The sequence below is a fragment of the Dendrobates tinctorius genome, unplaced genomic scaffold (assembly GCF_039654945.1).
Source record: "Dendrobates tinctorius isolate UK_male_01 unplaced genomic scaffold, ASM3965494v1 ptg000196l, whole genome shotgun sequence".
NCBI classification, from domain to species: Eukaryota; Metazoa; Chordata; class Amphibia; order Anura; family Dendrobatidae; genus Dendrobates; species Dendrobates tinctorius.
Window position 1 is genome coordinate 4,684,694 of NW_027361863.1, and position 27,218 is coordinate 4,711,911.

The 27,218-nt window shown below is 43.2% G+C and overlaps 1 protein-coding gene across 1 annotated transcript in view; it reads left to right on the forward strand.

Moving 5' to 3' along the window:
• The window catches only part of LOXL4 (lysyl oxidase like 4), a 214,332-nt gene that overhangs the window by 35,521 nt on the left and 151,593 nt on the right, over positions 1 to 27,218 (forward strand). The window contains exon 3 of the mRNA XM_073552740.1: positions 16,878 to 17,086. Coding sequence (XP_073408841.1) covers positions 16,878 to 17,086 — 209 coding nt within the window. The remainder of the gene's footprint in view (positions 1 to 16,877; positions 17,087 to 27,218) is intronic.

The window sequence follows — 27,218 nt, forward strand, 5'->3', positions numbered from 1 at the left end:
TGATATCTGAGCGCTATGTGACAGGCTCTATGGCACAGCTGTGACCAAAGTGACTAGAGGATAAGTCAGATTTTGAATTTCTGCACACACTTGTGGACACTGGACACTTATGGATTGTGTGAGGCCCACTGAATATCACAGCGCTATGTCACAGGCAGAAATTGGCTAGTGTATCACAAACTACAAGGTGTATGTAGAATTGGGCAGAATAGGAATCTCCCTAGAGTGCAGGTCTGTAAGAACGGAACATGTCCTCGTTTTATTCTCACAGAGTGACACACTGATAGCTTCACTGTGGCTGTGATAACAGCCGTTACACGGTACTGTGTGAGGAGCGTACACCGCTGTATGGTGTGAAAAAATGCACGCTCAGTACCTCAGCAGGACAAAAAAAAAAAATTGGGATTGCTTTTAAAAAAGCAGTTTGCGGAGCAGTGGGTAAACAGCAATGCAGGAATGTCAGGAAGCCTTAGAAGGCAGCCCAACAACCAACACCACTGATACACCACTATATAGCCTCCCCTTGCACTGCACACACAGTGACTGATGTGTTGTACAGGCAAAATCGCTAGCAGCAGAAGCAGTTTTTTTTTCTTCTCAGCAAGACAAAAAAAAAAATTGGGATTGCTTTTAAAAAAGCAGTTTGCGGAGCAGTGGGTAAACAGCAATGAAGGAATGTCAGGAAGCCTTAGAAGGCAGCCCAACAACCAACACCACTGATACACCACTATATAGCCTCCCCTTGCACTGCACACACAGTGACTGGTGTGTTGTACCGGCAAAATCGCTAGCAGCAGAAGCAGTTTTTGGTGTCTTCTTCCCTGCCTAACGCTCTCCCTACAAAATCATCATCAGCAGCAGCTCTCCCTATTCTGAGATCAGCATGAGTAACATGGCGGTCGGCGTGCACGCCCTTTTATACCCCCTGTGACGCCCCCCAAAGCAAGCCAATCACTTGCATGCCCTTCTGAAAGATGGTGGTGACCCGTGCCTATGTCATCACGTTGCCCTCAGTGTCCGTGGATCCTGATTGGCTGAAAGAGCGCAAAACAAACTTTTGAAACGCGACTTTGGCGCGTAAGTCGCCGACCTCGTGGCCGACCTCATCCTAGGGTCGGGTTTCGTTTCATGAAACCCGACTTTGCCAAAAGTCGGCGACTTTTGAAATTTTTCGACCCGTTTCGCTCAACTCTACTCATGACCAATAGACAATGCCAGAAGCGTCTTACCTGGGCCAAGGAGAAAAAGAACTGGACTGTTTCTCAGTGGTCCAAGGTGCTGCTGGTGTAGGTCCACTGTGCTTTATCAAAACCAAAGTCAGCGCCGCCGTCTAACAGGAAATTTTAGAGCACTTCATGCTTCCCTCTGCCGACAAGCTTTTTGGAGATGGAAATGTCATTCTCCAGCAGGATGTGGCACTAGATTTGGGCGGACACCTGGATGTTCAGGTCAGGCGGGTTGGGCCGAACAGTTACAAAAAGTTCGGGTACCAGAACAGTACCCGGACCCGAACCCGCTTCATGACAGTGCGGCAAACACTGCTTCTGATCGGTGATGAAATCATCCCCGCCTGTCAGAAAGCACTCAGCTTTTGATCTTAGGTATAAAGTTTACCTCCAGTCACTGGTGCCAGCATATGAGACTACAGCTCCCATCATCCGACACCTGTTGCCGCTAATAACAGCGAGAGCAGGAGCGGCTGATGGGAGTATTCATTAGCTGGCTCCTGCACTGTAAATAAATATTTAAAAAAAAAACCTGTCGTGGGTTCCCACCTATTTTTGATAACCAGCCAGACAAAACTCACAGCTGTGGGCTGCAACCCTCAGCTGTCATCTTCAACAAGGCTAGTTATCAAGAATAGAGGGGTCCCACACCATATTTTTTAATTATTTAAATAAATAAATCTATGCTGTTCCACCTGTTTAGTACAGGAAGTACCAAGGATAGATAGGGAAAACTCCTATAGAGTCGGGGCGACAAACAATTGTTCTCTTTAGGGTGCCAGTCTCCACAGCTAGGTAGTGATTAGTTAGGCTTAAACCAGGGACTTATTAGGTTAATCTATAGCTGTTATCAGTCTATGTGTTCTATTAGAATTTTTTAATTTAATTGTTTTTATCTCTACATTATTTTGGTTTTACAAACTGGATGGTGTTCTTTTGAAAAATTAATAATATATATTTTAAGGGATTATATGTGTCACAAAACAGATTACATCAAATATGAACCCCACTTGCCACCGCTACATGGCAAGTGGGAAAAGACGGGCAAAGCGCCAGAATTGGCGCATCTAATAGATGTGCCTTTTCTGGGCACCTGTGGGCTGCTATTTTTAGGCTGGGGAGGGGGCAATATCCATGACCCCTTACCAGCCTGAGAATACCAGCCCCCCAGCTGTCAGCCTAGCAAGGCTGGTTGTCAAAAATGAGGGGAACCCCATGCCGATTTTTTAAATTATTTATTTAAATAATTAAGAAATACGGCATGGGGACACCTCTATTCTTGATAACCAGCTTTGTTGAAGCTGACAGCTGAGGGTTGCAGCCCCCAGCTATGAGTTTTGCCTGGCTGGTTATCAAAAATACAGGGGAACCCACGCCGTTTTAAAAAAATAGATATTTATTTACAGTGCAGGAATCGGCTAATGAATACTCCATCAGCCGATCCTCCTTGCGCTGTTATTAGCTGCAGCAGGTGTCGGATGATGGGAGCTGTAGTCCCATCAGCTGACACCAGTGACCGGAGGTAAACTTTATACCTCCAATCACAGCTGAGCGCTCATGCTATCTCTTGATAGCGCGGGAGCCGTGGTTCTCTAACCGGTGGGGATGATTTCACCGCCAATCAAAAGCTGTGTTTGCTGCGCTGTCATGCACATGACAGCGTGACAATCACCCGGTGTTCGGGCAGCCGAACCTGAACAATAACACGGACTTCCTGATGAAGTCTGTATTCGGTGTCCGTGCCTGAACAGTAAGTGTTCGGTACAGACGTCAAACTTTACTGTTCGAGTTCGCCCATCTCTACTTGGCACCTTTCCACACTGCCAAAAGTACCAATACCTGATTTAAAAACAGTATCACTGTGCTTGATTGGCAGCAAACTCACCTGACCTTAACCCCATAGAGAATCTATGGAGTATTGTCAAGAGGAAGATGAGAGACACCAGACCCCACAATGCAGAGGAGCTGAAGGCTGCTATCAAAGCAACCTGGGCTTCCATAACCCCTCAGCAGTGCCACAGGCTGATCGCCTCCATGCCACGCCGTATGGATGCAGTAATGGATGCAAAAGGAGCCCGACCAAGTATTGAGTGCATTTACTGAACATACATTTCAGTAGGCCAACATTTCAGATTTTAAAATCATTTTTCAAGCTGGTGATATAAAGTATTCTAATTTACTGAGATAATGACTTTTGGGTTTTCATTGGCTGTAAGCCATAATCATCAACATTAACAGAAATAAACATGTGAAAAAGATCACTCTGTTTGTAATGACTCTATACAATATATGAGTTTCACTTTTTGTATTGAAGAACTGAAATAAATTAACTTTTTTGATGATTTTCTAATTTTGTAAGAAGCACCTGTATATTATACAGTGATCAGCTATAACATTATAACATTACCACTTTACATTGTGTAGACCCTTCCTTGTGCCTACAAAACAGATTTTACCCATTGGGCCATGGACTTTGCCAGATCTCTTAAAGCGTTCTGTGGTATCTGGCACCGAGACATTAGCAGAAGAGGTGAAAAAAAACATTATTAGGACCGGTCCGTTGGTCAGGCTGTTATTCCATGACAAAACACTATAGTGTCCTAAAAGTAATATATTGGCATTTCAACCACAATTATATACACTTATGGGCAAAAAGATGTAACTAATTTGCCCAGAATGAAGCGAACCAAAAAATATATGTAATAAAATCACACAATTTTATTGGGTACAAAAAAATAAATATAAAAGACTACATATCCATATAATCGTAACATACCCAAAGGGGGCAAATGCACAGACCAAGAGAAACAAGGGAATAAATGATAATAATCCTATTATGGTAGAAACAGCAGTTAATTGTCAATGTAGTATACATTAGATAACACAATATATTTCAATATACTCAATGTCTTTAAATTCCCCCACACCACCACTGGAACAAATCTCCTACATCAGTATCCCTTTAAGGCAGTACTGTAAGGGGTTACCACATCATAGTCATATGTAAAGTGCCAGTGCCTGATTGACCTAAAGAGGTCTATTTATAAATAACCACAAAGACAGTTATTGCCAAAATCTAATGGCGATGTAGCTTATAAATACCTTAGCCAGAGTGTAGTGGTGATCGTGGTCCAGTGCAGAGACCCCCTGTGCCCCGACGTGCGTTTCGCCCTCATGCTTCTTCTGGGGGTGTCTCTTACAGTACTTCCTTAAAGGGATGCTGATGTAGGAGATTTGTTCCAGTGGTGGTGTGGGGGAATTTAATGATATTGAGTATATTGAAATATATTGTGTTATCTAATGTATACTACGTTAACAATTTGTCATGATCTGAAGTGATCTGACAGTTTTAAAAGCACAGAGTGAACTTTTTTTCCTTTTGGCAAGTTGCCAAGGTGACTTGACTGTCCCCGGTGGTGGTTAGTGGTATCGCACCTTAGGTTTTCAGTTTAAAGTTCTCTGTAATTATGATTCAGGTGTGGGGCTCTATAAATGAGTCTCAGGGTGTGTAATCACTGCTGGTGATATTCATTCTTTCATGGATTCTGAAGTGGTGAGAGCCTGGTGGAAGGATGGAGCTGAGGAGGAGTCCTGTGCAGCTTAGCCAGGGGGGACGTGTGTCAGCTATGGTGTCTGGACAAAGGGCTGGCATGGCGTGGTGGGGTCGCAGTGATGGTGTCAGCGGGAAGTGTCTGCATGGACTGGTGGAGTGGCGACTATGGAGAGTGGCACTCACCATGTGGGACTTGGCTGCTGAGCTGGACTCAAGCATGCTTGACTTCGTGTCAGAAGCTGAACTCGTCTTTGGGACTCTGTTACTAAGCAGCAGCAACTGGTGGTGGACTCTGCTCCAAGGCTGCTCTATGGTGAAGGATCCTGTTATGGTGATGGATCCGGGTGGAGGAGAAGACGCACGCAGGTGGAGGGCTCTGTTGCAGGAGCATAAGCACAGAGCATAAAGCTAAGTGGTGTCCCCCTGTATTGTCTCTTTCCCTCATGTGTGTTGTTAGTGCAGTGGTGGGATTAGTTTCCGCACCGACCAATTCCCTAGTGAGGGTTTAGGGTCAGGGCGAGCAAGGGCGTTGAGGTACACGTGCGGCGCCCGGTGCGGAACCGGCATAGGGAACGTTAGGAGTGCAGGGACACTGGCTCAGGGGAGCTCAGGAGGTCTCCAATTCCCTTTTCCCTATCGCAGGGCTCACCATTGTTAATGTTTCCCAGGTCCCCCTTATTATTTAAATTCGCCGTACTGGAGGCGGGGTTTCCAGAATTTATATTAACGTGTAATACCTAAATTCGCCAGGTGGAGGCGGTGTATCCATCTGCACGTTTTATTATTTAAATTCGCCCCACTGGAGGCGCTGTGTCCAGGGTCACGTGTGTTATGGGTTCGCCTTGCGGTAACACCTGCGCCCAGACACACAGTGACTGTGACACAATTAACTGATGTTTCTACCATAATAGGATTATTATCATTTATTCCCTTGTTTCTCTTGGTCTGTGCATTTGCCCCCTTGGGGTATGTTACGATTATATGGATATGTAGTCTTTCATATTTAATTTTTTGTACCCAATAAAATTGTGTGATTTTATTACATATAATTTTTGGTTCGCTTCATTCTGGGCAAATTAGTTACATCTTTTTGCCCATAAGTGTATATGTTATTCCATGACAGACAGACTGGAGACACCTGGTGACCACCCCTACGTGCTGGCTTCCACGGTGTTTCTTCTGATTAGTAAGTCCAGCACGATGCCATCTAAGCTTCACGCTGACATGATGACATTGTGCTCTGTCTATTAATAAAACAAAACACTGGGGTTGTCAGATGTCAGCTGGTAAGAGGAGGTCTGGAGGAGCCTCATCCAACAGCAACAGACTCTCAGTATGGCCACTGGACCAGGATCCTGCAGATGTTTTTGCTGAAATCTAATTATCAGCACATCCTTTAGGTCTTGCAAGGTGTTTGGTGCGGTGACTTGTTTTTCCAGAACACCCCACAGATCAGATTGAGATTTGAGGGATTTTGAGACAAATCATAACCTTGTCAAATTGCTCAGTTATTCCTTTGCCCGTAATCACCACTGCTGTTAAGGAATCCCTCTACCATGATGGACTGTTCATAGGGTACCATTACGCTAAGCGACGCACCAGCGATCCCGACAACGATACGACCTGGTAAGGATCGCTGGTACGTCGCTAAATGATCGCTAGTAAGCTGCCAAACAGGCAGATCTACGCAACGATGCGGCAATCTGTATAACGACCTCGGCGGTCATTGGGACCTTGCACACAGCAGCTATTCTGATGACTCACGCCTGCATCCATGAGTTCTGCATCGCCAACGCGGTCGCTCATCTGCGTCAAACACAGCGATGCGCGCTGGCCAGCGGGAGGCCAACGATCAAAAAATGGCCCAGGACATTCGAGCACGATCAGCAATATCCAGCGGGGGGGCCGGTCACCGCTATGTGTCACACGTAGCGAGATCGCTGGCGAGATCGCTGTTGCATCACAAAATCGGTGACTTTCCAGCGATCTCGCTAACGATCTCGTTATGTGAGACAGGGCTTTTAGTCTCTACAAGGTCAGGTAAGTGGCAAGTGTCACATCCATATGATGCCAGGACTCAAAGTTTCTCAGAAGAACATTTCCCCATCATTTCACCATGTCTTCCCTAGGTAAGTGATGCCTCTGGCAATCCACATGTTGCAAACATGATTCATCAGACCAGGCCGCCCTCTTCCATTGTTGCATTGTTCAGTTCTGATGTTCACATGCCCATTGCAGCCTCTCTCGGCAGTAGGCGTTGGTGCTATGACTGGTCAGATAAACACCTTCATACACAGCTTCCTGCCCATATTTCCTGCGTTAAGATCTCCTCTGGCGGCTGCATATCTCATAGGAAACATAAGGATCAGTTGGAAATCCAACATGCCGGATCCTTGTCTCCTATCGGAGGAGAGTCAGGAGGCCACCATTCTGTTTATATTGATGGGTTTGGCCAACAATTTAATGTGTAATGGGGCACCGGCCAACTGATTGTAGTGGGAAATGTTGATTGGGTATGTCCAAAATTGGACAGTCGATTGCTTTGTTCCCCCAAAGATAAGCCGACAACAGAGATAACTGTTGGCAGCTTCCTCCTGGAGAACACAGGACCGCTCAGCCAAGATGGTTTTCTATAGGTTGTTCGTCTGACAGCCATCTAATGTGTAAGGCCGGCTTAAGGATTGGCATATCGCCATATGTGCTAACTCTCCTGGAACATTCCAGAAGGGCAGACTTCTCAGACAGAAGGGCAGACTTCTCAGACAGAAGGGCAGACTTCTCAGACTCACAAGATTCAGCAAATCTCACAGTTCCATCTACATTACCAAAACCCTTCCGTAATCAGCAATTTAAGCTCATATGGGCGCAGCAATAAAACATCTCATGAAGATCCTCCTCCATGTCAGCAGCCAGGACCACTTTGTGCCATCACAATAGGTTCAGATCTCCTGACAGTAGCAGCACCTCAGAGATCATGAGATCGTGAGCGCTAAATAAGGTGGAAGAAGGTGGACGACCATTCACCTGACGCTGCAGCTTATCCTTAAGCTAGGGATTTCTGAAACTCAGGGATTGTATGGTGAGACAACCCGTTTAATGATCTTACTCATGTATATGGACACCATCTATAATCTATTGCTCCAGTAGTGGGAAGTAGACAATGGATCGTGACCTGATCTGATTTTCTGCTGGAGGCGTACAGATGTATAGTAAGGTTACATACATTATCACAGGGACCATGTTACGTCTCAGGACTGTAACAAAACTATGCAAGAAGTTGTTTTTATAGAAAAGGTCACCCCCCATCCACTTGCTATTTGCATGCACTTTTCCATAATTTCTGCACGCTGTCATATAATATCAAGATGATACTGCTATTTACAGTGTACATCATTCTGCAAGATAATACTGCTATACGGCCCACATAATACTGCCATGTAGTGCTGTAACAATATGCAGTGTTCAGTATTGAGTAATATATCTGTGTGCATGGATGATTAAAGGGCCAATTTTATAAATTAGCAAAGGATCCCCAACCACTTTTTTTTCTATAAGTCAACCCTACATAAACTGCTATATTGTGCTAGAAGAGACTGCTGTATACACCCTACATAATACCACCATATAGTGTCAAGATAATATTGCCATACACAGACTACTTAATAACTCTATATTGTGCTAGAATAGACTGCCATATACAGCTAACATAATACCACCATTCTATGCCAGCATAATACTGCCATATACAACCAGCATAATACAGTCATATAGTGGCAACATAATGCTGACATATATAGTTGTGGCCAAAAGTATTGACACCCCTGCAATTCTGTCAGATAATACAAATTCTTTGGTATTATTATCTTCATTTAATTTGTCTTAAATGAAAAAACACAAAAGAGAATGAAGCAAAAAGCAAAACATTGATCATTTCACACAAAACTCCAAAAATGGGACAGACAAAAGTATTGGCACCCTCAGCCTACTTGGTTGCACAACCTTTAGCCAAAATAACTGCGACCAACCGCTTCCGGTAACCATCAATGAGTTTCTTACAATGCTCTGCTGGAATTTTAGACCATTCTTCTTTGGCAAACTGCTCCAGGTCCCTGATATTTGAAGGGTGCCTTCTCCAAACTGCCATTTTTAGATCTCTCCACAGGTGTTCTATGGGATTCAGGTCTGGACTCATTGCTGGCCACCTTAGAAGTCTCCAGTGCTTTCTCTCAAACCATTTTCTAGTGCTTTTTGAAGTGTGTTTTGGGTCATTGTCCTGCTGGAAGACCCATGACCTCTGAGGGAGACCCAGCTTTCTCACACTGGGCCCTACATTATGCTGCAAAATTTGTTGGTAGTCTTCTGACTTCATAAAGCCATGCACACGGTCAAGCAGTCCAGTGCCAGAGGCAGCAAAGGAACCCCAAAACATCAGGGAACCTCCGCCATGTTTGACTGTAGGGACCGTGTTCTTTTCTTTGAATGCCTCTTTTTTTCTCCTGTAAACTCTATGTTGATACCTTTGCCGAAAAAGCTCTACTTTTGTCTCATCTGACCAGAGAACATTCTTCCAAAACGTTTTAGGCTTTTTCAGGTAAGTTTTGGCAAACTCCAGCCTGGCTTTTTTATGTCTCGGGGTAAGAAGTGGGGTCTTCCTGGGTCTCCTACCATACAGTCCCTTTTCATTCAGACGCCGACGGATAGTACGGGTTGACACTGTTGTACCCTCGGACTGCAGGGCAGCTTGAACTTGTTTGGATGTTAGTCGAGTTTCTTTATCCAACATCCGCACAATCTTGCGTTGAAATCTCTTGTCAATTTTTCTTTTCCGTCCACATCTAGGGAGGTTAGCCACAGTGCCATGGGCTTTACACTTCTTGATGACACTGCGCACAGTAGACACAGGAACATTCAGGTCTTTGGAGATGGACTTGTAGCCTTGAGATTGCTCATGCTTCCTCACAATTTGGTTTCTCAAGTCCTCAGACAGTTCTTTGGGCTTCTTTCTTTTCTCCATGCTCAATGTGGTACACACAAGGACACAGGACAGAGGTTGAGTCAACTTTAATCCATGTCAACTGGCTGCAAGTGTGATTTAGTTATTGCCAACACCTGTTAGGTGCCACAGGTAAGTTACAGGTGCTGTTAATTACACAAATTAGAGAAGCATCACATGATTTTTCGAACAGTGCCAATACTTTTGTCCACCCTATTTTTTATGTTTGGTGTGGAATTATATCCAATTAGGCTTTAGGACAATTCTTTTTGTGTTTTTTCATTTAAGACAAATTAAATGAAGATAATAATACCAAAGAATTTGTGTTTGCAATCATTTTTAGGAAGAAACTGAGTATTATCTGACAGAATTGCAGGGTTGTCAATAGTTTTGGCCACAACTGTATAACTCACATAGTACCATGATATAGAGCCAAAATAATATTGCCATATACCACCTACATAGTGTAAAAATAATACTGCCATATGCTCACATAAGATCACATAATACCACTGTATAGTGCCAGATAACACTGGCAAGACATATTGCCACTGTATAGTGCCATTATATAACTGTCATATACAACCCAGCTGCATAATACCACCATATAGTGCCAAGATAATACTGCCATATAAAACCTGCATAATACCACCATATGGTGCCAAGATAATACTGCCACATACAACCTGCATAATACCACCATATGGTGCCAAGATAATACTGCCATATGCAACCCGCATAATACCACTATATAAAGGGAAGATAATACTGTCATATACAACCCGTATAATACTACCATATAGTAGCAAAATAATACTGCCATATACAATATACATATTGCAACTGTATAGTGCCAATATACTACTGTCATATACAACCCAGCTGCATAATACCACCATATAGTGCCAAGATAATACTGCCATATACCACCTGCATAATATCACCATATGGTGCCAAGATAATACTGCCGTATACCACCTGCATAATACCACCATATGGTGCCAAGATAATACTGCCATATACAACTCTCATAATATCACCATATGGTGGAAAGATAATACTACCATATACAACCCGCATAATACCACCATATGGTGCCAAGATAATACTGAAATATACAACCCTCATAATACCACCATATGGTGCCAAGATAATACTGAAATATACAACCCTCATAATACCACCATATGGTGCCAAGATAATACTGCCATATATCACCTGCATAATACCACCATATGGTGCCAAGATAATACTGCCATATACAACCAGCATAATATCACCATATGGTGCCAAGATAATACTGCCATATACCACCTGCATAATACCACCATATGGTGCCAAGATAATACTGCCATATATCACCTGCATAATACCACCATATGGTGCCAAGGTAATACTTCCATATACAGCCAGCATAATACCAACATATGGTGCCAAGATAATACTGCCATATACCACCTGCATAATACCACCATATGGTGCCAAGATAATACTGCCATATATCACCTGCATAATACCACCATATGGTGCCAAGATAATACTGCCATATACAACCTGCATAATATCACCATATAGTGCCAAGATAACACTGCCATATACCACCTGCATAATACCACCATATGGTGCCAAGATAATACTGCCATAAACCAACTCGCATAATACCACCATATGGTGCCAAGATAATACTTCCATATATAACCCGCATAATACCACCATATGGTGCCAAGATAATACTGCCATATACAACCTACATAATACCACCATATGGTGCCAAGATAATACTGCCATATACAACCTGCATAATATCACCATATGGTGCCAAGATAATACTGCCATATACAACCTACATAATACCACCATATGGTGCCAAGATAATACTGCCATATACAACCTGCATAATATCACCATATGGTGCCAAGATAATACTGCCATATACAACCTACATAATACCACCATATGGTGCCAAGATAATACTGCCATATACCACCTGCATAATACTTCCATATATAACTCGCATAATACCACCATATGGTGCCAAGATAATACTGCCATATACAACCTACATAATACCACCATATGTTGCCAAGATAATACTGCCATATACAACTCGCATAATACCAAGATATGGTGCCAAGATAATACTGCCATATACCACCTGCATAATACCACCATATGGTGCCAAGTTAATACCGCCATATACAACCATATACCACTATAAGATGCGAGTACAGCTGTACAGAAAGTGTATGGCCACTAAGGCCACAAACACCAGCAGAATTTAGGGGTTAAATTGACGTGTTTTTCAGGGAAGTGCAGTTGCACATGGGACATGTCACTAAAATATGGCTTTCTGGCACGCTGCGCCCGATCTGGCTGCATGAAAATAGAAATGTTCACTTTGGCGGAATTCCAAGAGCAATACGCGTGCACAGCGTCCGCCCGACGGTATAAAAGCCGAGACTTGTGTGTATGAATAGTGTCATAGTGCATAGTGCCTGCATTACCTCACTCCACCCCTGCCTGACATACCAGTGGTGTTTCCTCGCCTCGGAGGCATTCCAAAAACGTCTCCAAAGCTCACACTGGATTAGATCAGTCATTACATGACAAACCAGAAGGTTTTACTCGTCGAGGAATATGGGCTCCGGGTTCAATCACGGAACATTCATGATGACACATTGATGAAATCGCTGCCGAAGATGTAGCAGAGCTGAATATGTCACACCACTCATCGTCACGGTGATTATCAAGGTTCGCCATCAAATGATAGAATAGTGTGAGGAAATGACAAACTCTGCTCTGTGGCAACTGATCAGTGATGGATCAAGACCTGGGGGTCCTCATTAGCAAATGCATATATGGGGAATTGTATGGTGAGGGGGTGTTAGAAGGGAAAGGAAAAATGGGATACATTGTAAGTACATTATAAATGATCACAAACCGCATCACCAAACATTAAAAAACAAAATACAGCTGGTAAATAATACCGCCAAATGGAAAAAAAAAAATAATACAACCATGCAGTGTCCAAATAATAGGATCAAATGTTTCCCATACTGCAGGGCCATACAGTGCCCATAAAACTTAACTATACATTGTGCATAAAAGGTAGTACCACTCAGTGGACAAATACCACCGCCACACAATACCACTGTTTACTCATACTACAGTGTCATACGGTGCCCACATAACGCCACTTTTCAGTTCGCCTTAAAAGCATAACATTCAGTACACTAATTATACCCCACACAGTAATATCATCGTATGCTCCCATACTACAATGCCCACATAATACTGCCTACAATACCCATGATATACTGCCTAAGTAACAGTACCTCCCAGAAGTCTACTGAAGCCAGTATATGGTCCCCATACAGTGCCCACACAGTCCCACTATACAGTGCCCCAAAAAACAGTATCATAAAGTATACAAATAATACCAAACAATAAGACTTACATATATTTTCCCATACTCAATGTCTACGTAATACCGATACCATTATACAGTATCCATACATTTATTTTATATAGTGCCTAAATATCAGTACCACCAAAAATTCAACTGATACTAATATACTGCAATGTCAGAAAGTGGCCAAAAATACAGTAGTGTGCAGTATATAAATTACATCACCAAACAATAATGGCACCATATTTCCTCATATAACAGTACCATACCGTGCCCACATAATCCCACCATACTGTACCTAAAAACAGTATTATAAAGTGTACAAAGAATACTGCCATAAAATAACACTGCCATGTGAGTCCTCTACTGCAGTGCCATACAGTACTTGCATAACACCAATACTACTGTAGATAGTACTCATGTGTAAACTTCATATACTGTAGCCGAAATAACAGTGCTCCCACATTTTCAAATACCGCTACTTAGTGTAGCAATAACAATAAACCACAAATATAGTAAGGTTAGTCATTGGCCAAATAATGCAAACACTTTCCAAATATTGGTGTCTTGCGGTATTATTTATACACTACATCATACTGGTAATATTTGAACACTGCGTAGCACTATTATATAGGTGATATACAGAATTAATTTATCGGGAGGGTCTAGTGATATTGGTTATATGCACGTCATTGGTATTGCAGTATAGGAACCATGTGGTGGCTTATTGTACGGTGGTACTATATGTACACAAGACTATGTGGGAAATGTATGGTACTGTAGTATAAGCACCATGTGGAAATATTATCGAAACACTATCTGGGACTGATATTTGGGCACTATATAGAGGTAATACACTGGTACTACATAGTGGAATTAGTATTATGTAGACACTATATGGCATTGCAGTACAAGAACCGTATAGCGGTCCAATTGTATGGTAGCACCCAAGTAATACCGCCATACAATATCCATACACTGTGTGCAGAATTATTAGGCAAATGAGTATTTTGATCACATCATCCTTTTTATACATGTTGTCCTACTGCAAGCTGTATAGGCTTGAAAGCCAACTGCCAATTATGTAAATCTGGTGATTTGCATCTCTGTAATGAGGAGGGGTGTGGTCTAATGACATCAACACCCTATATAAGGTGTGCTTAATTATTAGGCAACTTCCTTTCCTTTGGCAAAATGGGTCAGAAGAAAGATTTGACGGACTATGAAAAGTCAAAAATTGTGAGATGTCTTGCAGAGGGATGCAGCAGTCTTGAAATTGCCAAACTTTTGAAGCGTGATTGTAGGGAAGGTGGACTGACGGACAGACCTGTCTGTAGTGGGTAGTCGGAGGTGAAGCGCAGTGTAGGTGTGAATCCGCTGAGATAAAGAGAAAGGGTGCAGTATTGTAACTTGACCGTTAGAGGGCAGTGGAGAGTGTAAGAGTGGGACTGAATAACTGCCATTGGTCAGAGAAACTGTCAGGAGATGGTGGGTGGAGTTATCAGAACTGGAAGTATAAAAGGCTGAGGGAAGGTTCTGGAAAGGTCAGTCAGCGATAGGAGCACAGTAGAGAAGTTCTGCTGAGGAGAAAGAGACAGCAGAAAGGCTCCGGAGGGGACTGAAAATTGAGACGGTCACGGGGGTGGCCCAGAGGACAGTAGCCGCTGACGAAGACGGCCTGGGGGTACCAAACGCACGACGTACTCAGACTGGTGAAGCACTGTGGTGGATGGGCCTAGGGCAGCCACAGTGAAAAGAGCCACGAAAGACGCCACGACTACAGTGAAAAAGAAGTGAAGGTACCCGGGCCAGTGTATGGAGAAATGTGAAGCTGCTGTGGTGAATTGCTGTGGTCGTCAGAAGGGCGGCCAATAAAAACGGACCTGTTGAATACAAATTCTGTCTCCATCTTGTGTCTGCGGCAAGAAGTGGGTCACTCCCCCTGTCGGTAACCCTTCCTACATGGTCACCGAACAATCAAGCGTTTCATGGCAAATAGCAAACAGGGCCGCAAGAAGGGTGTTGATAAAAAAAGGCGCAAAATAACTGCCCATGAATTGAGGAAAATCAAGCGTGAAGCTGCCAAGATGCCATTTGCCAGCAGTTTTGCCATATTTCAGAGCTGCAACGTTACTGGAGTATCAAAAAGCACAAGGTGTGCCATACTCAGGGACATGGCCAAGGTAAGGAAGGCTGGAAAATGACCACCTTTCAACAAGAAACATAAGATAAAATGTCAAGACTGGGTCAAGAAATATCTTAAAACTGATTTTTCTAAAGTTTTATGGACTGATGAAATGAGAGCGACTCTTGATTGGCCAGATGGATGGGCCCGAAGCTGGATCAGTAAAGGGCAGAGAGCTCCACTCCGACTCAGACTTCAGCAAGGTGGAGGTGGGGTACTGGTATGGGCTGGTATCATCAAAGATGATCTTGTGGGACCTTTTCGGGTTGAGGATGGAGTGAAGCTCAACTCCCAGACCTACTGGCAGTTTCTGGAAGACACCTTCTTCAAGCAGTGGTACAGGAAGAAGTCGGTATCGTTCAAGAAAAACATGATTTTCATGCAGGACAATGCTCCATCACATGCATCCAAATACTCCACAGCGTGGCTGGCCAGTAAAGGTCTAAAAGAAGAAAAAATAATGACATGGCCCCCTTGTTCACCTGATCTGAACCTCATAGAGAACCTGTGGTCCCTCATAAAATGTGAGATCAACAGGGAGGGAAAACAGTACACCTCTCCGAACAGTGTCTGGGAGGCTGTGGTGGCTGCGGCACGCAATGTTGAACGTAAACAGATCAAGCAACTGACAGAATCTATGGATGGAAGGAAGGTGAGTGTCATCGTAAAGAAAGGTGGCTATATTGGTCACTGATTTTTTTTTGTTTGTTTTTGAATGTCAGAAATGTTTATTTCTAAATTTTGTGTTGCTCTATTGGTTTACCTGGTGAAAATAAATGAGATGGGTATATATTTGTTTTCTTTTAAGTTGCCTAATAATTCTGCACAGTAATAGTTACCTGCACAAACAGATATCCTCCTAAGATAGCCAAATCTAAAAAAAACCCACTCCAACTTCCAAAAATACAAAGCTTTGATATCTATGAGTCTTTTGGGTTGATTGAGAACATAGTTGTTATTCAATAATAAAAAGAATCCTCTCAAATACAACTTGCCTAATAATTCTGCATGCAGTGTATAAAAAATATTAGTACTACATAAAGTTGAAATATTGCTACAGTACACATTGGCAATTCTTATTAGTCCTATTAAATTATTATTTTGCAAAGTAATACCGCCATATAATACTCAAGTACATAAATAATGCCCTAATACACTGCCCAAAAAGTAGCATGCGGTGTTAAAATAGCAACGCCTAACAAACTTAACTCTGCTACATCAGAACAAGACTTATAAACACAAATATAACGTTTTCCATCTGCCGTAATGTGATTCCAGGAATAGACCCCACTACCTAAACCCACCCGACCGTCGCTGATTACGGTATCTAAAGAAGGCAAATACAACGCTATGAAACACGTTTCATCTAAATATTGTGATACTGGACACAAAAGAGAGTGCAGTGTCGGTCTTCACTGCCATAGTGGTGTTCTGTCCCTTAAGCAGGGCTACAATACTCCAGCGATTCCTGTGCACTGATCTCGTCACGATCATTTATTTAACTCTTTCAGCACACAAAGAAAATCGAGGAGGTCAGAATTAAGCCCATCTCTGCCCGTGCCAAGGCCAGCCTCCCCGTCACTGAGGGCATCGTGGAAGTGAAACATCACGGCAGGTGGCGGCAGGTGTGTGACCACGGCTGGACCATCGACAACAGCAGGGTGGTGTGCGGAATGATGGGGTTTCCTGGAGAAGTTCAACCCAACATCAATTTTTACAGGTAAAGTTTCCCACCTATTGCTTCACCAATTTTAATAAACAGGAGCCACGCCTGTGCCGCCCCCCGCGGGTGCCCGCTGCAATATCCGGTCGTTATCCAGCTGCAATGGCAAATATTGACAGCATTGCCGATTCTGTTGAACCCCTTAGATGTTGCGATCAATAACTCCTGAAGCTCTTAAAAGTTTTCAACTATCCATAAAGAGGTGATAATTTGCAGATTGTTGGGGTACATCCACTGAACCCCTCAAAGAATCCCAAGAACGGGGTTTTAAATCGGCCATTGGGAATGGAGCAGTGGCTTCGCATGTGCGTCATCGCTCTATCCACCATCTATGGGATTACTGAGGAAAAAAGTCCCATAGACAATAAGCGGAGCAATGGTGCAGGTGTGCGTCATCGCTCTATACACTCTCTATGGGACTGCTGGGAAAAAAGTCCCATAGACAATGAGCGAAGCAATGGTGCACGTGATCGCTCTATACACTCTCTATGGGACTGCTGGAAAAAAGTGCCATAGACAATGAATAGAGCAATGGTGTACATGTGCTTCATCGCTCTATACACTCTATATGGGACTGCTGGGAAAAAAAGTCCCATAGACAACGAGCAGAGAAATAGTGAGCATGCGCGTGATCGCTCTATGCACTCTCTATGGGACTGCTGGAAAAAAGTCCCAAAGAGAACGAATGGAGCAATGATGCGCATACGCGGCCACTGTTCCATTCCAATGGGTCATCTCATAGTTAAGTTTTTGGAATCCATGGGGGTCCCAGTGGTCGTACTCCCACCAATCTGCAGGTTATCTCGTCAATCCTTTGGATGGGAAAATTCCTTTAAAATCATTTAATAGGCTTTAAGAAATGTGGAAAAAAAGTGAATGAATTTCTATAAATTTGTATCCATACACGGTAAAAAGAAAAAAAAAACTTTACATAATCTGAAAAAATAAGAATTGAAACAAAAAAATGATTATATACCCAATTAGTGAATCCCCTATTTACTTTTCTTGGGATCCTCATCTCTTGGTCAGAGTACAGAGCACTTACATAGGATCTAAGGGGTAAGGGTTCTCCTTATAGAGAGTGACGTGCCAGTGTAAGGAGACTTATAGGCCATGCAATGATCCTCTAGGAAATTAAATATGCAAATTTCCTCTTCAGAGGAAAGCTTCTCAGACAGGCAAATCAGATATCATGCTTTGCACTGACGAGGGGCAAAACCCCAAAACACGTGTCTATAGACTGAGATTCTAGTTTGGCTTTTATCCTAAGGTCGTTATAGGGTCGATATTGACTTTAAGGATTGCTACTTCCAATAGATGTTTACAGAACACATCTGTCTGATGGGACCATGAAGCGCCGCATGATCCTGCAGGCCGGATGTCTTGTGAGGACGCAGTGTCGGACGCCACGTTTGTTGTCCGCAATTTCTGTAAACCCTCCATCAGCGGCAAAGTATAATTATACATCTGATCTCACAGGAAACGCCTGCGGTTGGGAAGAGCTCGGCGTCTAATTCCTGCATCAGATGAATGTGCTATTCTTATGGGCAGTCCTATGTAATTTACTCTTGTCCTGCTTGTTTTTTTATCCTTAAAGCCTTTCTTGGAAGCTGATTGTAACTTATTGTCACATTCCGTCCAGACAGAACACGTCATGGCATCGTGTGCCCGAATATGTTGGATTCCTCTATAAATATGAGACACTGGGTGACAACATTCATGGGAGGCATGATAGTACCCGGAGGGGTTGTCAGCCACCTTTCCATGGACCTTGAATGCCATGTGATGGGATGCTTTGAATGGTAGCCATAATGCGTACAGACATGCCGACTGGCTCCCAGAGAAATGGGAAACATGCCAACTGCATTGGCAAATGTCCCGGCCGGGTGCTGCTGAAGCCTCCCAAATGTCCTAGAAAGCAAGTAATCCACCATCAGACAGAGCCCCAGCTTCCAGCTACTCATTCAGAAGTTCAGAGGGGCACATAAGTGGTCTGGGCTTTAAATAGGAGGCATGGATATACAACTACATTTTTCAGAATCTCGCCTATCCAGAAAGTTGTCAAAAATGTAATTAACATTCTGAGTTTGAACATTCCATTTATCAACTATCCTGTGGAAAAATGTTAACTTGCTGATTATTGGGGGTCCTACCTTTGGGTTCCCCACCGATCTCAAGAACAGGGGTCTGGAGTGCTCCGTTTCAATGGAGCAATGGCTGCACATGCGCACGACTATTGTATTTCTTATCTGTGAGATTGCCCGCTTTCTCTAACCCTTTTAAAGAGGACCTGTCACCAGGTCATAAGCGGACAATTTTTGGTCCTATTTTTCTTCCTGCTGCCTCCCTGAGTATAGTGTTTTATGTTTGTTTTTTTAATCAGTCATATGGTTCCATATGGTTAGCCAAATAGTGTATAGTATTTTTTCTGGCCTTTATAAAGGGGTAGAAGCATAGAAGCGAAACGCATGTCGGGTGCGGCGGACCTCCGATCTTCCATCTGGCCAATTGAGCTGGGAATATTTATTTGGTTTGGATTTTTCCATACTTCTGCCAGTTGTAATTTATGGCCGCCATATTTACCTTTCATTCCCCATGCTCTTCCTTTCAGAGTATATTGATTCACACCATCCTAGTCATGCTCGTTTGTACTTTACTTACTTTTTAAGAAATTTATATCCCATTGATGCCTATTGGTACTGCTTTGCTTTTTCTTTGGTCTTAAATTATACTTTTTTTAATCTATAGAGATATGTTTGTAAATATTAGCACATAGTGCCTGTAAAGAAGAAAGAGCTCTGTTTTTATTTTTTTAGGCAGAGTAAATTCTCTCATACACAGCAGTGAAGCCTTTGGTTCAACGTTAGAGCTACAGCCTTCCATAACAGATGTCTGGAGTTTAACTCCCAGAAAAGTTGAGCTTTAAGGAAAAGCAAAGAAATAATTTAGGGGTTATCCACTACTTTTATATTGACTAAATATCCGTGGGATAGGTCACCAATATAAGATCGGTTAGGCCGGGGTCACACTTGCAACTGCAATGCGAGTCCAGAGAAGATGTACTTTGAAAGTCCTGCCATTGTTGGAGACCATAATAGTCTGGCATCGCCACCCCTCCCCTGGCCGGCTCTTCCCAGTGACTGACGAGTCTCTCTTTTGTCTTTACATATTAGCGTTGTGAAGAGCCGGCCAAAGGGGGTCCTCAAGAAAGTTCTTTTAAGTATGTTCAGTGAAATTCCGGAACGTTTCAGGGACCAATACACATGCCTTCCATTGTGCAGCCATGTTGGGATTCATCCTGCCCGCGGTTTGGGCAACATGAATCTTCCCTTTGACCATTTTCTGCGGGTCTGTTACGTTCCTGTGCAGTTTTCCTTTCCTCCACCTGCAATTTTCACGTCCTTCCGGATCCTCTTAGTTTCCTTCTTTCCACATAGTAGCATGTTGTTGGCGTGTTGCAGAGGACAGTCATTGTGTGATTACCGTCGGAGGGGGATGGAGATGACTTTTTCTGCAGTCAGGGTGGAAATGGCTGCCAAGGACTGAGTCAGCAGAATGAGGTGGATGTACATTTCCAATACTGTAGCAGGAGACAGGTCAATTTCTGTCTTGCAGGAGATAACTCCAAAGCGAGACTGGAACATTAATTATCTGAGCAAACCTCAGAATTGTTCTCCCGACAAATAGATTTGGCCACATCATAGGCCTCCTCTCATCTTCGATTCATTGCTATCTGCTTGAGAATTTATAATAAAGTTTCCGTCTGAAAACTGAGAATCTGGAGAACCTGAAGTGTTTAGTTGAAGTTAAAATTGAACCCTGATATAGTTCACCGGCCTCTGATTTCTCTGCTTCCACTTCTGAATCGCCAAGTTCTACACAATTTTTTTTTGCCTCGTGAAATCCATAGTCGTCTCGTTTTGATACGATTAACTTTTTTTGTGTGTATATTTGATAAAGAAAACTGACCCAAAGAGCTGACTACTGAAGATTAAAGGGAGAGGATGATCACAAAAATTACCTATAGTTTACATCAATTTTTTTGTATTACATTACTGTATTTTATTTTTTTAAATTTGACACTTTTTTTATGCTTTACAACCTGTATTAAAAGAAAATTAGAAATCTTTCAATTTTCATAGTGGCCCATGGGGATAAGATAGACTCAGAATGTTTTCCCTTTTAGGGAGAGTTTTCAGCTGGCTCATTATCATCACAGGCAGGATTACATAACAGGTAACACTTCAATACACAGCTGATAAAACATGATCCATCAATGACAATAGGCAATATCACAGCTCGCCGCCTCCTCCTGTAAATTGACTGATAACATTTCTATATAGAGTAGATAACAAAGGATCCACCATTCACGATATATGTCGCAGCTCACCTCCTCTTGTACAAGCACTGATATCCCCTTTATACACAGTAGAAAACACAGGATCCACCATTCACACAAGGCAATGTTACAGCTCACCTCCTCCTCCTCCTGTACAATGACTGATAACACCTCTACATACAGTATTTAACACAGGATCCACCATCCACAATAGGTGATGTCACAGCTCACCTCCTCCTCCTGTACAATGTGTTAGAAATGGCGGAATGCACTAAATAAAAATGAATAATAAAGTGCATTCGCTGCTTGGGGTCCACCGTGCAGTAGGTGTTACACTGCTGCTAGGTAATGACAGATGAGCAATATGGCGGTATAATGCGCACGGGTTCAACTTCACCCGAAGTGCGCAGAGCGGGCCCTGTTCACACACAGAGGCGCCGCAACATAAACATACAAAAACGCTGAGCCTGTTAGTGTCACAGACCACAAGGAAATGCACACACGGTATCTGGTCACAGAAGCAGGACCCAAGGCAGAGGAGCTGTGTCCGTCTAGACCTACCGTGTGTGCGGTGTCGCTACTGCGGACGCCAAGAAGGGCTGCATCTGCAGCGCGGCGTAGGACACACTGCTGCTCGACGATAAGGCTGGAGGCAAGCGCGATGTCAGACGCTAGCGTAGTGGTGAGCACAGTGGCCTAAGGCTTGCCACTGACTGGCGCTGACTTGTGAACTAATTCCCTATCCACATACGTAATATCAGAGGGAAGGGGTTTTATAATGAGTCAGTCACCAGAAACATACATCCGTCACCATTCACACATAGCAAGTATAGTCTATACTAGCACATGGCGGAACGGCCATGCGTGCTTTTTATAGCCGTGCGGGACCTTCCAGATCTCCGAGATGGACCAATGAGATCTGGAACAGGACCTGAGCACATGACTCCCGATCTCCAATGGGAGATCGTCTCGTGAGCATGCCCAGTAGGAGCACTGAGGAACTCAGTGCGCAGGCCGACGCTGCGCTCAAAAGCGCTAGTGTGAAACTAGCCTAAGGTGCATTTTGCTGAGCATTTCTTCTAAAATCAAATTTATTTATGCAGTTTCTGAAAAAGCTTTTTAATAAATTAATGGGGTCCATTGCCTTTTCTTCCTGCAGTGGCCACTTAGCTTTTTTTAGACCCCCCCCCCAGACAAAGATCTGATTATCTTTTCAGACTTATACACTAGATATGAGAAGGAGTGGTAATGGCGGCCATATTGGTAGCCACCAAACTTTTTTCTATAAAGAAATCAAAAGTTTGAGAAAGTTGTGTAAAGTTTTGAAATTAAAAAAAAGTTTTCATTTTGACTTTTTTGACTTCCAGTTATATCGTATTATCCCAGAAATGGTATTTTTTGCTGAATTAATGTGACCTTATTATGGTGTCGGCTCTCAGGACGGCCCCACGGAGCACCACTTACTGCCGTCCACAACATGTTATGTGCTTGCTCTATTGCCAGAACTCAATCCGGAATTTTCAAAGGAGCTTAATAACATAATAAAAGTAGAGCTAAATATCAAAGCATAATAATAATATAAGGAGTAATAGCGGCTATTGTGTGGCATGGGGGGGGCCTCTGCGGACACTGTGTGACCTTTCAGACTCCGCTGGTCGCCTTCAGTGAGGTGTCATTAGCCGGCTGGCCTGTTATTTCGCTGAGTGCTTTTGGCAAGTGCTGAGTGCAGTGTATGGTTAGCTGTAATTGTATGTGTTTCCCCGCACCACAATGTGCTTTAAATGGCTGGAAGGACAATGCCCCTCAGCGGTTCAGAAGGGCAGTCTGGGGTACTTGGTGGGATTTTTATTATAAAAGCCAATTGATCATGTAGCAAATTGTTGCTCATTGAATCCATTGTTGAGTCCGGTCTAATTGAACCAGTGGGGGGATTTTGCATTGAGTGGTCCGCAACTTAGGGCTTTCCAGCTAACACCAGCATTCAGTGCATGATGGGAGTTGTAGTTTGGCAGCAGCTGGGTTACAGACCACAAACAATACCAATCAAAGAAACATTGATATGATGGATACAAAGCCACAAATAATAGCAGTATACACGGTCCACACAAAACATGTAATATTGACCCCGTGTCATGTGTAATAATGCATCTATAATAGTACCGCACAGAGGTCTCATACCACTGCCATATACCGTAGTCCTGCACACAGGCAGAAGAGGTCCCTGCATAAGAACAATATAGTGTGCTCATCATAATGGACAACACCCCCACATAGCAATACCTGCCGCTGTGCCGCTTACATAGTAAAAATGCCCCCTTTGTGCCCTCTTGATGGTAAAATTGCCCTCTAGAAAGTAAAAAAATGCAAATGCTCTAGAAAACAGTGTCCACATATTGCGCCTAGAAAGTAATAATGCCCCCTGTGCATCTTTGATGCCGGCAATACACTGAGGGCCCCAATAACAATAATGCTTCTTAAGTGCCCACTTAAAATTTATGTACAGCATGGTGTGATCACAGCACACTTACACAGAGTATGATGTCCCCAGAGCTCTCCTGTGTACAGTGTCATGGACTGGCAGCTCCCCTATACACAGTATGATGGGCCCCCAGCTCCCCTATACACAGTATGATGGGCCCACAGCTCCCCTATACACAGTATGATGGGCCCACAGCTCCCCTATACACAGTATGATGGGCCCACAGCTCCTCTATACACAGTATGATGGCCCCACTGCTACCCCAAAACACAGTATGATGTGTTATGAATGGGTCACCGAAGAGGAGAGCGCAATAGGCTATGCCACCAGAACACCAGAGAGGTTGGTCGCTCAGCGGATTGCAGACCCCTGATGTTAATAATACAACTAGCAGTAGCCGTGGAGCGTTCCTACGTTACCTTAGACACCTCGTCACAGCCGGAGGACTAACTAAGCCTAAAGACAGAAATGTGAAATCAAAACTGCCCCGGAGCAGATCCCCAAAGGAATAGACAGCCCCCAAACATATATTGTCGGTGAGACAAGATGAAGCACAAACACAGACAGAAAATAGACTGAGCAAATGATGGGGCCCACACTGACTAGATAGGACAGGACAGAAAAGGCACTGTCTGCAATCACGCAAAAACCCTAATAATTCCAACACGACTGATGTACAAAATTACTGAGGTTTGCACAAACCTCGCCCCCACTATATCAGCACTCAGGTGTGAACTGGCGGCTAGCAACAGGCGAAAACAGCAGGGGACTGAGCAAACAAGCACAAGATACAAAAATACAGGGCAGGAGCCAGCAGCCCCAAGGGGAGCAAGCTGACCCCTGACAGCAAGGCAAAAACAGAAGCAAAGGGTTTAGCAAATGACACTTAGCTGAAAAAATGCAGGATTACACAGCAGACAGAAATCCTCAGTAAGCAAAGAAAGGAGTATCACCGGCAGTCACTGAGAGAAGTCTGCTCGCTTATGTAGTCCCAGTCGCTACCACCACTCCTCCAATTATCTTCTGCAGCTGTTGGGTTAACATCATGTTGACCAGCACCAGTACCAGCAGTATCCACCAGAGGGAGCCTTGCCTCAAAAGTCGGCTCAAGAGAGCTCACAACAATGATGGGCCCCACTGTAGATCCCACACTATATCAAATAGCACCACACTGCATAATGGGCTCCACAGTTGTCCCCACGCTTTATGATGGCCCCAACAGTAGCTCTCAAACTCTATAATCGCTTCCTGCATTATTCTATCATCTCTCTAGGTACAAGTGCTTCTCACAAAATTAGAATATCATCAAAAAGTTAATTTATTTCTGTTCTTCAATACAAAAAGTGAAACTCATATATTATATAGTCATTACACACAGAGTGATCTATTTCTGTTTATTTCTGTTAATGTTGATGATTATGGCTTACATCCAATGAAAACCCAAAAGTCATTATCTCAGTAAATTAGAATACTTTATAACACCAGCTTGAAAAATGATTTTAAAATCCGAAATGTTGGCCTACTGAAATGTATGTCCAGTAAATGCACTCAAAACTTGGTTGGGGCTCCTTTGACATCAATTACTGCATCAATGCGGCGTGGCATGGAGGCGATCAGCCTGTGGCACTGCTGAGGGGTTATGGAAGCCCAGGTTGCTTTGATAACAGCCTTCAGCTCGTCTGCATTGTTAGGTCTGGTGTCTCTCCTCTTCCTCTTGACAATACTCCATAGATTCTCTATGGGGTTAAGGTCAGGTGAGTTTGCTGCCAATCAAGCACAGTGATGCTGTTGTGTGTAAACCAGGTATTGGTACTTTTGGCAGTGTGGACAGGTGCCAAGTCTTGCTGGAAAATGAAATTTCCATCTCCAAAAATCTTGTTGGTAGAGGGAAGCATGAAGTGCTCTAAAATTTCCTGCTAGACGGCTGCACTGACTTTGGTCTTGATAAAACACAGTGGACCAGCAGATTATATGGCTCCCCAAACCGTCACTGATTGTGGAAACTTCACACCAGACCTCCAGCAGCTTGGATTGTGGCCTCTCCACTCTTCATCCAGACTAATGAATGGGACAAATGAAATGCAAAATTTACTTTCATCTGAAAACACCTTGGACCTCTGACAATAGTCCAGTTCTTTTTCTCCTTGGCCCAGGTAAGACGCTTCTGACGTTGTCTATTGGTCATGAGGGGCTTGACACAAGGAATGTGACACTTGTAGCCCATGTCCTGGATACGTCTGTGTGTGGTGGCTCTTGAAGCAATGACTCCAGCAGCAGTCCACTCCTTGTGAATCTCCCCCAAATTTGTGAATGGTCTTTCCTTAACAATCCTTTCCAGGCTGCGGTTATCCCGGTTACTTGTGCACCTTTTTCTACCACACTTTTTCCTTCCACTCAACTTTCCATTAATATGCTTGGATACATCACTCTGTGAACAGCCGGATTCTTTAGCAATGACCTTTTGTGGCTTCCCCTCCTTGTGGAGTGTGTCAGTGACTGCCTTCTGGACATCTGTCAGGTCAGCAGTCTTCCCCATGATTGTTGAGCTACCAAAACAGATTAAGGGACCTTTTTATCTTAGGAAGCCTTTGCAAGTGTTTTTTGTTAATTATTCTAATTTACTGAGATAATGACTTTTGGGTTTTCATTGGCTGTAAGCCATAATCATCAACATTAAAAGAAATAAACACGTGAAATAGATCACTCTGTAATGACTCTATAGAATATATGAGCTTCACTTTTTGTATTGAAGAACTGAAATAAATTCACTTTTTAATGACATTCTAATTTAGTGAGAAGCAGCTGTATCTATCTATATTTTATCTATTTATCTATCTATCTATCTTTCTTTCATCGCTCTATTTCCCATTTATCTATTAATGTACGGTATTATTTGCTGGTATTTATCTGACACTAATTAGTTTTCATAAAAATTCTACGTTTTGGAGTAAATTAGTTTTACGGCGTCTCATCACAGATGAATAGTCCTGTTCCAGGTTTCATTAGACATTTGGTTTTCTGCTGGAAAAGTTGCTATAGAAACTTCAAACTGAATAAGAGGAGGAGAAGGAGAGAACCATCTGGTCACAGTATTTCTTCTCTCCTATGATAGGGAAAATGTGAAGTAAGCAGTTCTCCACGTTCTCTCGGCAGGGGCCGTGGTTGACAATTTCGTTGCTTATATTCAGAGGTATTTTAATCTAGTTGAGCGTTTAACTAATTTACAAAGGTGGAATCACAAATTTACATTCCCAGTATAAACATTCAGAACATGCTCAAAATATCCTCTATTGGCATGAGAAATGGGAACT